The sequence below is a fragment of the Cryptotermes secundus genome, unplaced genomic scaffold (genome assembly GCF_002891405.2).
Source record: "Cryptotermes secundus unplaced genomic scaffold, Csec_1.0 scaffold401, whole genome shotgun sequence".
Lineage (NCBI taxonomy): Eukaryota > Metazoa > Arthropoda > Insecta > Blattodea > Kalotermitidae > Cryptotermes > Cryptotermes secundus.
In genome coordinates, this window is record NW_019731223.1 from 1308632 (window position 1) to 1323401 (window position 14770).

At 39.0% G+C, this 14770-nt stretch overlaps 2 protein-coding genes across 9 annotated transcripts in view; one reads left to right on the plus strand and one right to left on the minus strand.

Moving 5' to 3' along the window:
- LOC111866515 (serine/threonine-protein kinase WNK1) overlaps nt 1-6475 on the minus strand; it is a 134097-nt gene extending 127622 nt beyond the window's left edge. For 7 of the 8 annotated variants that reach the window (XM_033752284.1, XM_033752283.1, XM_033752282.1 and 4 more), the window contains exons 1-2: nt 6394-6475; nt 670-1243 (exon numbers count right to left, since the gene is read on the minus strand). In XM_033752284.1, the coding sequence (XP_033608175.1) occupies nt 670-687 (18 nt within the window). In that variant the 5' untranslated portion in view covers nt 688-1243; nt 6394-6475. Of the gene's footprint in view, nt 1-669; nt 1244-4928; nt 5023-6393 lie in introns of all 8 variants that reach the window. The other variant, XM_033752281.1, reaches the window with a different exon arrangement.
- LOC111866516 (small integral membrane protein 29-like) lies at nt 6395-14115 on the plus strand. The gene is made up of 4 exons (XM_033752285.1): nt 6395-6538; nt 9038-9264; nt 11009-11152; nt 13850-14115. The coding sequence occupies exons 2-4, from the start codon at nt 9052-9054 to the stop codon at nt 13910-13912; spliced, it is 420 nt and encodes a 139-aa protein (XP_033608176.1). The 5' UTR covers nt 6395-6538; nt 9038-9051; the 3' UTR covers nt 13913-14115.
- The last annotated feature ends 655 nt before the right edge of the window (nt 14116-14770 follow it).

Sequence of the window (14770 nt, forward strand, 5' to 3'; positions counted from 1 at the left end):
ATTTCAGCAACTCATCACACAACTAATTTACCACCCATTCACGACCCCGCCGCAACGTAATCTGTAGACTATGTAGGTAGCGCATGAGCTTACGGCTAGTGACTCACAGCACTCAGGGACAAACAGATAAGGGTCTCAGCTGACAGGTGTATAGCGCGTGGACCTGCCAGAAGACCACACTTTTCTCGGGCCATTATCTCCGTAACCATTCAACTTTGGACATAAGTGTTTTGGGTTATATCGGCATACTTTAACATAAGGAACGCCCTCCTGAAGTTTGGTCCATTCCTCCTGGGATACCCTGTATAGATGGCATACAAAATCATTACTGAATCTTTTCTCTAACAACCACCAAACACTTAAGGCCTAACTTTTATTTCATCATTATATATATACCCCCACTAATTATTCCAAATTTTTTCAACAATACATCAAAGACAACCTTGTCAGGAGAATATCTGATAAATTTTATGTCTTCATGGCAGTGGGCATTCATATCACGGTCTTCTGGGTTATAATACCATGTAATCTGGTATGCATTATCAACATTACATAGAAACATACTGGCTGCAACTTCTAGGTATCCAAAGTAAAGTTTAAATCATTTTAACAAAAGTAGGCATCATTAAGGCCTATTTAGAATATGCTGTTTCTACTGAATATACTCACCCTATGACTACTGCTCATGGCACATACGGACACACACTGTTGTTGGCTATTGCTGTTCTGTGGTCAGTCTTAGCAGAGGAGTACATCACACTGCAATTCTTTTTAAAATATCTGACAGCATTTTTATAGCACACATTCTCACAAAATAAGAGGATAAAAATCCAGTAACAAAGATGATAAAGTGATTAGAAATTCTGAATATTGCTTTCTGATTTACAAGCATATCATATTTACATAATTTAATTGAAATGTGTGCACTTATGGATTTGGTTATTTCAAATAAATTACAGATGCAGATTCACACAAGGAGCATTCTATCAAAACTGAGCTTAGTATTTTTAACTTCTATAATTTCACTACACCAACTGTTCATTAATGTTATGCATTAGTAGAAAAATGGTGAAAAATACAATGATATGTTGGATCATTTTTGCTTTCTTCTGCCTCCTCCTCCCTCCACTTAACTGGAAGTAAGGTGAAAGGTTGACAATTTGCTTCAAGGTAGAGTGAACTGATAACTATTTATTATCTACTGAAGGCATCCATATGGATAACATCCTTGAAGATAACATTCCTGCAAAAATAAAAACCTTATATTAAGATATGATATCAACTGTACCAAACACAAGAGGTCACTCACTTCAAATGGTGGTGCTGCAGAGGCAACCATTTTCACATAAAGTGGCCTGGATCTAAACAATTAACAAACCAGTTCTAATAAAAACTTATATATGTGCTGATTTCAGTTAAAAATCATGATTATTTAATTAAAAATTACAAAATAACACACTAAATAATTATAAAACTGCATTAATACTGTCGCATATATGATCATAGTATGACCTATATAGACAGCCACTTTAAAGACTGAGAAGGTTACAGAGAATTACATAAAGATGGATCCTAGGAAACAGCTTGAGAGGTTGAGATGTGGATGGAAATACTTCAGGATCATGTCTAATTTCAGGTTTGGTGTTAGCATATATCTATTATGTATGCTGCCAGATTTACACATTTTAGTCCTGCAGTAACTGATAAAGCACGAGGTGAAGAATATAATTTCAAAGTCACATGATCTAGGGTTACTTCTAACACATTTAAAAGTTTGGCTTACTGCTTAATAATTAGATCAGCTTTACCTATGATTAAAATTCAGCAGCTGTATTACACATGAATTTAAGAAATCTTGCCAATCACACAGTGAAACTACATTTTATATTTATTCTTGAACAGTGTCCGTACAGAAAAGTAACAATACATGAAACTACAGCATAAGTATTACCATAATTTTCTCAAATATGTTATTTTTTCATCATCTGTTTCATCTGAATGCAAATAATGTATGTACTGCCTGTGCAACATGACGGAAAAACAAAAACCTCCATTAATAATGTTTATAAATAGTACATGACATACAGTTTGTACATAGCAATGACAAATCTCCATGAGTGTGAGAATGTTGTGGCATTAATGTGATGAAAATTGTAGGATCACAGTACAGCTAATCCATCACCCAAATGCAAATATTAATAAATGAAGAAAAAAAGGGCATTCATTATTGTGCTTAGATCTACATGCAATAACAATGCAAGTAAATCTGATTAATTCGAACATTTATTTTTAGCAACTAGCCCTTTGTAATTCTCTACAAATTCAGGTCTTCAAACCAAATTTAGTCACAGCTGTTTTTCACCTTTACTTATGGAACAGGGAATGGAACAGTATATGCTGAAAAATACGCATAGATGCGTTATGAAATTCCACAACATAATATAACATCTTCTGTATCAAACATTCATGCAACTGACAGTCCTTGTGTACCTTAACTCTCACTGACTTAGTTTCAGATGTAACGATCACAATAACAAACTTTTAAAATCAAAGTTCATACTACTTTATTCAACTGTGCATAGATTGGCAAAGTTCCATCTAGCTCTGAAGCTCTATCTGGACACAGTGACACAGTGCTCATAGAGGACCCACTCCATGATTTGCCACACTCGGCCAAAGCTAGTCAGAGGTCAGACTATTCAGCCATCCACCTCCAATTAACTATTGTGCCTTACTCTAACTTGGCTCGCATTTTTTTGTACTCACAGATTTATTCCTTCTCAGCAGCAGCAAGAGAATGAAATGGAGGAACAGCCCTAATGCTTTCTAAAACCAGGTTCCTTACAAACTATTTCTGCTTCCAAATGATTTCTTTTCCAGTTAATGTACGAAACATGCCATATCTAAAAAATGTATGTACATATCACCCCATCATACATCAAAATGTCACCTCAAACACAATGTCCTATATGCTAATTACTGCCTAATCCTTCTTTTTGATGCTGGCTACTAAAAGGTCAGGAAAAGGGATGAAGCAGCAACATGCTTAAATAATACTTCAAGTAGGATGCTAGAATTTAATAAGGAAAACGACACATTAATGTCTTTAATCATCAAGTCTCACTTTCATGGTGGTCTCCTGAGTGGTCCTAACAGTATAATGGGAGACCAGGTAGTCTATGCTCTGCACAGAGCATGTACTTAAAAAGTGATACAAGCCCTCACTGGATATGATAATGACAAAGCCATATGCACAGGACCAAAGCCAAGGGGAACAGTACTGGCTTCCTCAGAGGGTCCAACATGGTCTTAACCTTGAATCATTTTAATGATCACATCAATATTTGGCAGAAGAGTGAAAGTTATGAGCCGCAGGCTGCCCTGTTAGAGCAACATCCTATGCCAGATAGTGGATGTTCAGGGTGACCAAGCACCAGCAAAATGACAGAAAATGTGGAAAAAATTTGAGAACTCATCCACAAAGAACGTCACCGAACAATCTGTGAGCTTGCAGACACTGCTGGGATCAGTTATGGAGTTTGCCAGGAGATCTTAATAGAAAATTTGAACATGTGCCGCACTGCCATGAAGTGTGTTCCCCAACTCTTGACAAATGACCAAAAACAGCAGCACATAAATGTGTCTTGAGCTACAAGAGAAGGCTAAGGAGGCACCAACTTTTAACTCTAGGATCATAACAGCTGATGAAAGTTGGATTTGCAGTTATGATCCAGAAACAAAGCAACAATCACCACAGTGGAAGAACCCACAATCACCAACAGCAAAAAAGGTGCAGTAGATCCAGAGTTCAACAAGGAGTGTGCTCCTGTTTTTAAAATTGTGAAGGGGATTTTTCACCATGAATTTGTTCCTCCTAACACTATGGTCAACTTTGACTTTTGCTGACACCTGAGAGAAAACGTGCAATGATAAAGACCGGAAATTTGGCACAACCACAACTGGCTCCTCCATCATGACAACAGGCCTGCCCACACGTCCCTGAAACCCACAGAGTTTGTAACTAAAACGTGGTTATTGTTCCCAATCCTCAATATTAATCGTTCTTACACCCCTGCGATTTCACTACGTTTCCCAAATTGAAAATGAAACTGAAGGGATAACTTTTGAAACAGTGTCTGACATTAAAAGGGAATCATAAGCAGTACTCAAGAGCATTAAGGAAAATGACTTCGACAGTACTTCTGAAGCATGGAAAAAATGATGGGATAACTGTATACATTCCTAAGGAGACTATTTTCAAGGAGATGGCAGCCAAAATTGAGAAAATTAAGCAAGCATTTAATTTCTGACATAGTCCAGGCACTCTCCAATACACCTCGCATTACACAAGCAAAAACAGCTGCATCACTAAGATATGTGGCTATAGGTCAGATGACTGGGGTTTGAATCCTAGCAGCTGCAGAGAATTCTCTGTTTCTCATCATGCCCAAACTGGCTCTGGGACCCACCAATCCTCCTATCCAACAGGCGGGTACTAAGGACTCTTACCCTGAGAGAAAAGTGACTGGAGCATGAAGATTACTACTCACTTACATCTACTGCTGGTTAGAGAATTCATAGGGTATACTTCCATGCCCACAATATGCCTTAATTGCTTATCATTCAGTAGCAGCTAACAGCTCCCTTAATACAAGCACAGTTCAGCTGATCTGGCCCAACAAATGCTAACCATAAAGGAGCATCGTGGGGTCAAAATCCACCCTGACAAATGGCATGATGACATACAAACCATTTTCTGCATTTCAGTCCTAAGTTGTCATAAGAGACTATTTCACAAGCATTCACACATAAATCATAATTCGTACTCTCTGCCACAAGAAAAGATCTTCAATATTTGTAAATCCCACTAACAGTTCATACTGCAATGCAAAGGTGGATTAAAGAATATAAATTTCACTACTACTTACTATGTAAATGCAATGGGAATGGCAGTTTTCAACATTACCAACTTGTCACGTGAAAATCATAGTATTTCCCAAGAAATCTACACAACTTGATGGTCTGTAAATTAATAGGGTGACATAAATAATCAACATCAACTTTCTTACTGACTCTAAATTTAAACCTATACTGTACATGGAACAAATCTATATCATTGTGATACTGCTATAAATACAGTCTAGTACTTACTTATGGAGCTGAGCCCTTCTTGAGAAGCCAAATCGGCAGCTACTCAAGAATTTCCTAGCATTTTATGGAACCCAAAGGTTCATTACCGTGTTCACAAGAGCCCTCCACTGGTCCCTATCCTGAGCCAGATCAGTCCAATCTATAGCATCCCATCCTATCTCTCTAAGATCCATTCTAATATTGTCCACACACCTAAGTCTTGGTCTCCCAAGTGGTCACTTTCTTTCTGGCTTTCCCACCTATATTTTAAATGCATTCCTCATCTCCCCCATTTGTGCTACATGCCCTTCCCACCTCATCCTCCTTGACTTGATCATATACTTGGAGAAGAGTACAAGTTATGAAGCTCTTCATTATGCAGAAATACTGTCTATCGCCTAGGCAAAATATGTTGTACATGTCTAATAAAAATGTTTGCTATGTACTCTGTGCATTACAAAGCCAAACCCTCTTTAGTATCTGCAGTTCTTAGAGCAGTAATTATAACATGTACTACAACATGTACTTCACTATCTGTGAAATCTTAACTATTGTAAACAATTTTAAGTATTATAACTTTATTCTCTTATTGTAATCAGCCAATGTACAGTAACTGACTTGTCCTATATCATGAAACAATGATCTATAGAGACGAAATAAATACATACATACATACATAATGCTGCGCAACTTCTGCCAGACTAAATGACATTACATCCCACAAGATAATAGTACTCTTCACATCTTTTTTAAGCAGCATATGCCCCAACTGCATACAAACATGTTCTAAACCAAAACGTTACTTTCTGGAATTGTTGTTTACAGACATGAAAAAATGCTGTAATGGTCAAATAAGACTCCAAGAGACAAATTGGCATATATATCAAACTACTTATTCACATGCGTCAAAACCGAATTTGACAGTATGAAACAACTATTAATAACCACAAAATATGTATGTAACTATTTCATCTCACAATAACTAAGTATTTTGTCACTATTTAAGCTTCGACGTAGACCTAACGAAGACAAATCAATGTAAATAAAATAAGGTTGGTGTCGTTGCCTTCTAAACAGAATGTGACGTCGAGCCGACGATACTAGAGAACCATTCCTGTGTAACCTTGCACCAGAAAGCTGTTTGTAAATGTTGCTATTGAATTCGTATAGTCTATTTACATTCATACGCAAGCACCATGCATATGTGAACGTCTATGAATCAATACTGGGGCAATTTTACTACTTAAATTGGTGAAAACTTACAATATTCTCGTCTCAATTTTCAGTTGGTCACTCTTTACTAACTTCTTCCTTCCCCAGCAATTTGATTGTGCTTCTATCTTGCGGAAATATGAGAACGCCAATATCAAGCATGGTGGTCAAAAATGGGTAAACAAACAGTTGCTAAGTAAGTTTTGATTATGTACTTCGTTTATAATGAAATGCAGGTAATGTTACCTTGTACTGTTAACTACAGAATTCACAGTAACATAACTAACATATCATATGAGAATTGTCTGTGCAATTAATTGGACACGTTTATGTGTAGTGGGCATGTTAACCTATAAATTATGACAAACCAGGTTATCATTTTAAGTAAATTCTACAATGTAAACTATGTTAATGTGTAAGTACAGCGCATTATAATTGTTATACGTTTGTATGTCGTCTGCCATCTTTTCCTATGACCATCTCTAATATTACAAAGTAATAATCATATGAAGGAAAAAATGTATATACACTAAAGTTTATATGCATTAAGGTCCAATGGTAGATTAAGTGGCCCGAGAATTGTGCAGCCCTTGCACACATTGCTTTTCATTTAAGGACTGACTAGTTTGAATACCATATTGCATTACTGAAAGTAGATTTAGAATAGTTTGAAAGCAAAGAAATTAAGGCAGCTCTAGAATGTTACCCTATACATGTCCCCAGTCTGTTAATCCTTCTGGACACAAGAGTTTAATACTTTCTGTCACCCTGACAAATGGTCCTTCCTTTAATTTGTATTGTATTCCCTCAGATACTCATAATAGGCTTAAAAATTGAAAGCTACCCTTGTAACAGTCCATGGAGGCCCATAGGGTTGTGAGACATCAAGGCACCCACATTTTCTAGACAAGTGGCTCACAGATGGCAGAGGTCGTCAGCTTCTCGCACCAGCTGCCCTTTATCCCCAGGAGGATTCCTGGTACTCATTTCAGTTAGAGGCTGAGTAAACCCCAGGGCCATGGTGTGGCTTGAAGGATTAGGTCAATTGAAAAATCCTGGGAATCGAACCTGTGACCTTCCAGCTTATAGCATAGTGCCTCAACCAACTGCACTACTCATAGTTAGGATACCATAGTTTACTTTATTTTTATAATTTTCTCAGTTATATACAATAATCATAGCCAGACATGGCTGGCAAGACTCTGATTCCAAGTTTTTGGATTTTGTCCATCGTCTGGTATTCTAAAGAATACGATGTCTCAGAAACTGGATCTGTTTTGACCTCAAGTCAAAGAGTGGGAGGTGCCTACTCTGTTGGATCCATCAGAAAAAGTCTGTGGGAACTGCCCACATTCAAGCAAATCTTACAGTCACAATGGAAGTGTCATTGCTTAGCAATGGCAAGTAAACAGCCGTTGCTAGGCAAACTGAGTAAATAACTGTTATAACTCACTCTATTACCATCAAAGTTGGTGAGCATTTGGTTTAATCATGGTTATTGCCATGCAGGAGTGATATTTGATGTGTGCTGACTAGTGTAAATTTAGATACCTAAACTTATTTACTTTGATAGTGGATTTTATCAAACAGTGAGGCTCAGCATTACAATTGTATGTTGCAAGGAAGTTATGAAATCTCTTTGTCTTAAAGTGGCAGTAATATTTCCTCATGTCAGCTTCTAAAAATGGTCAGTAATGCAGCACATACTGAAGATGTCCCCGTTACATGATGATTGAAGCCAGAATCAAGTACAGGCCTGTGATCAGTCTGTATTTCATCCAAAAATTGTTACATTCTGTCTTATTTTATTGCATTGAAACATTCATTGAACCGATCAGAATTAATCAGTCATTCAAACTAATTATAATACAGAGAGATTATTCAAGAGCATGTTGCATATTGTTTGGCCAGAACTTTCAGTATGTATTTCTACCCACAATGCAATCACCAAATCCATAGACCATCAAATTACAAACAAAACTCATCCATATCACAGACGCCCTAAATCCCCCTGCTGTTATGGATGTATTCATGGCATCTCTAAAAATGTTCATGTCCATAGATTCCTTTTCAGAAAAAGAACTAACTTAAAACTTGAAATCAGAAAAATTAGATGCTGGTCTTCTATGCAAAGTATCTAATGGATTTTTTGAAGAATGTTCAAGCCTTGCATCACTTTTATCTATAGATTCTCTTTGGATAGCACTTGACATTTTGATTTAATTCACTTTTGTCCAATGACAACCCTGTCTGTCTAAATGTATTTACAGTAACATGAAAATTTTCCTCATGTCAGACTGTAACATGCTGAATTTATGGAAGAATCTTCTCTACTTTTCACATGGATATCATACATGGACACTCATTCCAATGTGCAAGTAACTATCAACCAGCATTTCAGCACAGAAAGAAACATACAATGTTTCATTCAGCAGCAGGGCTTGAAATTATGATAGGTAGGCAGATATAAGCTCACTTCACTGTAGTTGTTCAATGATTTATTGGGACAGTACGGAAGAGGAATTGTAATACTTATAGGCTGTTGAGCTGTTGTCTATACCATAAGTCCATATGTACATAAGAGAACACGGGAAGCATACATCCCTCCCACCAGACTGGCCAAACAATTTGCTGCAGGGTCCCTATGTAAATATGAAGTCAGAGCTCCTTTTTTTATGTTTTGTTACTGTTGCAGCTACTCACACTGTGATGGCCCTGAGTGATGGATGGCTTAATTTGAGTTCGATAGTAGCCACTTCTTCTGGAATCCTGACATCTGATATTCTTCTGCAATCCACAGATGATACAAATGTTACAGACCTGCCTTCTTCACCTGTTGGTAGTGCAAATGAATCACAAGCAATGCAATACATAATAATTCCTTTGGGCATTCTCTCACTCCTCTGCTTGCTAGCAGTTATGGTAATTAGATTTATGGTTGAGTCCTAGATTATTTAATGATATTTATGAATAGCGAGTACAGTAGACAGAGATGTAGAGGAAATCATTTATACTCTATTACAAGGGACTTGTCTGGGGAGACTGATAAAACCTAGGAACTGAGTTCAGATAACTGCTAACTCTGCTGAGATTTAAACTCTGTTCTTCTTAAGAACAGATCTACAGCACTATTGCCATCAAATTTCTTTCTTGTTAATTAGATATGGGTTGAAAATACTATCTTCTGGGATATAATGCAGTGTAGTTCATTGAAAGTCAACCGACATTTCAGAGGAACATATCACCTCCATCTTAAGGGTCAAAGGATAAGCCAAGCAAGATATCAGTGTAAAAGTAGGTAGCAAGGTTAGCTTTCAACAAACTACATGACATTATATCCCAGAAGATAATATTCTTCATAACCACCACTGTGAGAACCTGGAATCCTACATAGATGTCAATGGTGGTGAGTTATTGTAAACACTTGAATGAACCTTCATGGCCCATAAAGCACAAGGAAATTCTTAACTAGCAGAGCAGCTGTTAGCTTCTGTTAAGAACTCTGATTCATGTGGCTGTATAAGATATGCAACTCTGTGTCACATGATTCTTATTCATTCATTCATCTGTAATCTGTCAAGATGACAGGTCCCCAGTCTCTTCCAAAACAGTTCCTCCACTTGATGTGATCTAGAGCTTTCTCCTTCAAATTAAAATATCCTCTTCTGTCCCCAAGGTCATCCAGCATCTTCTTACGTCTTCTTCCTCGTCTTCTTGTCACTTCTATCTGCCCCTCTATCTTTCCTTCAGTGACTTCTTTAAGAAGGCAGTTACCGCATAAGATATGACAAATCCAATTAGCCTTCCGTTTTCTTATTTTGTGTAGGATATTCCTCTGCTCACTGACTCTAAATAGCACTTCTTCATTTCTCNCACACACACGCGTGCGCGCGCGCACTCACACACACACACAGAATATGGTTTTAGCATACTTTCCTATCTGAAAGGGAAAAAGTAGGCTTATGAGATCACCATAGTGTACATATTTCCCCAAAGCCTGACGATGGAGGCAGTATGTTCCTCTGAAATGCTGGTGGCCACCAGCTAGGCTACAATATGTCCACCCAGAAGACTACAATATGAATTCACCATCATCAGAACCCTAAATCTTTGCATGGCATATTTGGTAACTTTAAGTGTGAGCGTATGTGTGTTTGTGCATAGATGTGTGTTCCATTTTGACTTATTTAACCAACTAACAGTTTTCATGAAAAATTATATGTATGGCCATTAGAGGTCACTTCAGTGTCATAGTTTTTAATTTCATACAACAGATAATAACAGTAGGGAGGAGGCCCACAAATTTGTGAGGTAGGAGCGACATTAGCACCACTTAATACAGAGTCCTGAAATTATTCATTGTACTAGATCTTCAAAAAATATATACAGCTCTTGTTAATGTGATCATTTTTAGAATGTAAAACAACAAAATGATGACAGTAAAACATATGAGATCTGGTGTAGAGATAGACTGCAAACATACGTACACATTAAATATGAAACACTGTTTATAAGTCAACAAATACAAACATGACAGTAGTGCAGATCCTTGAGATTATATCTGAAGTTTTCACATAGAGAAAGTAACATGCATACATGTACAAGCTTTCTATAGTAGGATTATCTTTACATGTGTGAATTTAATGGTGTTACTTGCTGCTCACAGGTATACTTCATTATACGCAAGAAGCGTCTCGATCGTCTGCGCCACCATCTGATACCACTGTATAACTTTGATCCAACAGAGGAAGGAGAAGACTGGGATGTAGAATTGCTAGAAGAAGGTGTGGATCACCACAGCATGCATTGGGTAAGTTGTAAATATTATATGTTCTTAATCATAAATTTGTTGTTTTATGTGTGTGTGAATACCGTCTGTCTCCTTCGTGAGACAAGACATCCTGAACGAAATTAAAGAGTTAGGATTGCCCTCCAAGGTCGAAACAGCAGAGGAACGTTGCCAGGCTGCTAATGGAGAACCTTGCAGCATCACACAAGCTGTCATTTTGACCGACAATTTACACTCCTCCTCGAAAGTTAGTTTCTTGATTTTTGAGCACTGCCCGGTCCCTTGCGTTCTGGAAGTCAACTTTCTAGGGCGCGCCTGGGTGCCAGTGGACTTTGTGACTGGGAAATATAGCTTCAAATTTGACCTGGAGAAGGAATTCAAATTCCACTTTCTAGGATCTTGCAGGCGTCCCTCGCAGATGTTCCCTTGTGGAGAAGACGTGTTTCATCGTCTTGTGTGCTAGAGGTGCCAGATAACTCTACAGAAATCAGTGAGTTGATTCGGAGGTTTCCTGCTGTTTTCTGATAAACTAGGCACTGCGAAAGGAACTGTGTCACCTAGAGTTAATGGACAATGTTCCGATGCAGTCGCAGCCATACCAGTGTTCACCTCCCCGTTTGAAAATTTTAAGGGAGATCATCCAGGACCTGCTAGACAAAGGAGTGATTAGAAAGAGTTCTTCCCAATATGCTAGCCTGGCCTTTCTAGTGCCCAAACCCCAAGGTGACTATAGGATGGTGGTAGATTGTTTCCTTTTAAATAAAAAGGTAGTTTTTAATGCCTTCCCTATGCCGACAGTCGAGCACACCTTGCTGATTTTCATAACGCGAAAGTGTTTTCGGTGCTTGACCTAAACTCGACATACTACCAGATCCCTCTGTCAGCAAAGAGCTGGAGGGCTACTGCCTTTTGTACCCCCTTCAGGCTCTTTGAGTTCAATAAGCTATTGAGGGTGGTCGACACACTGTTTGGGGACCTCAGACAGAAAATTGTATGCAACTTTATGGGCAGAAGTTTTCAAGAGGTTGGAAAGGGCCAGGTTTACCTTGAACCTGGACAGGCTCCGGCTGGCCGAGTTGGAAATTTCCTTACTGGGGCTCTTGATGTCGAGTCAGGGAGTAAAGATTTTGCCTGAGTAGGTGGAAGCCATTCAAAACTTCCCAACTCCCATGAACCTTAAGGGGGTTTGGAGATTTCTGGGAATGGCAGGGTTCTGTGGATGCTTCATTAAGCAGTTCTCATTAATTGCTGAACCCCTGCATGCGCTGAAGCATGAGAACGCCAGGTTTGTCTGGGGCAAGGCCCAGCAGTCAGCTTTCGAACAGCTTAAGGAAGCCTTGTCAACTCCCCCCGTATTGCAGATCCCTGACTTTTCTCAGGAATTTACTCTTGTCTGTGATGCCGGTGACATCACTGGAATTAGCTCTGATCGCCTACAGCAGCCGTTTGCTCTCTCCTGCTGAGAGGAGATCCTGAGGAGCTTCATAACTTGAGCTCTTCTCCAGATATAATTAGAATGATCATATCAAGCAGGATGAGATGGGAAGGGTATGTAGCACGAATGGGGGAGAAGCGTAATTCATATAGGATATCAGTGGGAGAGCCAGATGGAAAGAGAACACCGGGAAGACCAAGGCATAGGTGGGTGGACAATGTTAAAATGGATCTTAAAGAGATGGGATGATATGGATTGGATTTATCTGTCTCAGAATAGGGACCGGTGGAGGGCTCTTGTGAACACAGTAATGAACCTTCTGGTTCAATAAAATGCTGGGAATTTTTTGAATAGCTGCACAATTTGGCAGCTTCTCAAGGTCTCAGCTCCATGAATGAGTGAAATGTCGAATAATGCCTTAAATTAATCCACGAAAGCTCCTTTCAATATGCTCTCCAGTGCTCGCCATATAGTCAAAGATGCTGATAAGGTCTTTAAATAAAACACAAATAAATGCAACACTAAACAAACTTAGAATTTTAGAATCCAGAAGTGCGCGTATTCAGCACAATATATATTTCTGTTGTTTATTTTATGGCCCTGCCAACATCACAGATTATATGACGTCAAAAACTTAGACGATTGTCAGATAAGGAATGAGAATAGAATTGGTAGGATTCTATCACAACACTGACATGGGATAACTGAGGAAAATCATGAAAAAGCTCAAAAGAATGGATGATGTTCAGGTCGAGATTCAAGCTGAACGCCTCCAAGTTTAGAGCTTTATTGATTCACAAATATGTTCAATCCAATGAAATTATGATTTCAGAATGTCCCTCGATGGTTGCAATATAAACAGTGAATAGACCGAAGGGTTATTTGTGCTTATCGTATGAGGGGCAGTCAAATGAAAACAGGTCAGAAGCCAAAACATATTAAAGAACATTTCTTACCTCAAAAGTAATCTCCAAAACTGTTAATACATTTATCCCACTGGGAGATAAGATGGTCAATCCCATCCTTGAAAAAGCTTGTGGGCTGTCTACGGAACCACATCTTTACCCAGTCACATGCGTCTTCATCCGATGCAAACCAACGTCCACGAATATCTCTCTTCATGTCTCCAAAAATGTGAAAATCACATGGGGAGAGATCTGGGCTGTAGGGGGGATGTTGAAGCACTTCCCAACCAAATCTATGTAGCGTATTCCTCACAGAGGTGGCAGTGTGGGGGCGCACATTATCATAAAGAAGAATAATGCTGTTCTATAACATTCCAGGGCGTTTTGACTTTATGGCACGTATCAGTTTCTGCGAAGTGTCTTCATAGTGCTGTGCACTGATTGTGACCCCATGCTCGAGAAATTCGACAAGCAGAAAGCCCTTGCAGTCAAAGATCGTCATCATCACTTTACTGGAACTTGTGTGTATGACTTTGGATTACTTTGATGGGTGAGAATTCACGTGCTTCCACTCTTGACTCTGCCGTTTGCTCTCGGGTTCAAAATGGTGGCACCAAATTTTGTCCCCAGTGGCAATATGGGACAGAAAAGCATACTCTTCCTCGTGGTATCATTGCAAGTGACCCAGTGATGCAGCAATGAGTCTTCTGTTCCTCCGTGAGTTGATGTGGAACCCACTGTGCGCAGATTTTGCGGCACAGCACATGTTTTGTCACAATGGCGTGTACGGAACCGTGACTTATTCCCATCAAAAGACTAATTTCTTCCACAGTGATCCATCGGTTTGCCCAGATATGACCATCCAATGTAGCAATAACATCAGGAGTGATGACACAGTGAGCCTGTCCTGGGCGAGCATCATCTTGCAGTGACACATGTCCCATTCGGAATCTCTTATGCCAAGTCAGTACACGTGAATGTGACATGCTGTGTTCGCCGTAAACAACAGACATGTGACGATGAATTTCATGTCCTCCTACTCCTTCAGCAGTCAAAAAGTGCATTCCACTTCGCTGTTCTTCTTTACCCACCTCCATTACCGATGTTGGACAACCACATATAGCGCTAACCTTATTTCCAGCACAATAAGCAAACGACTAGAGTGCAAGGGCACATTGTCACTGTGCATTCCTGAGTCCCCACCAGATGTTCGTACCGTAAGCAAATTCCAGTTTTATCAACTTGTGTGCCGTGTGAGTTATGCATGGTGACTCGTTTTCATTTGACTGCCCCTTATAC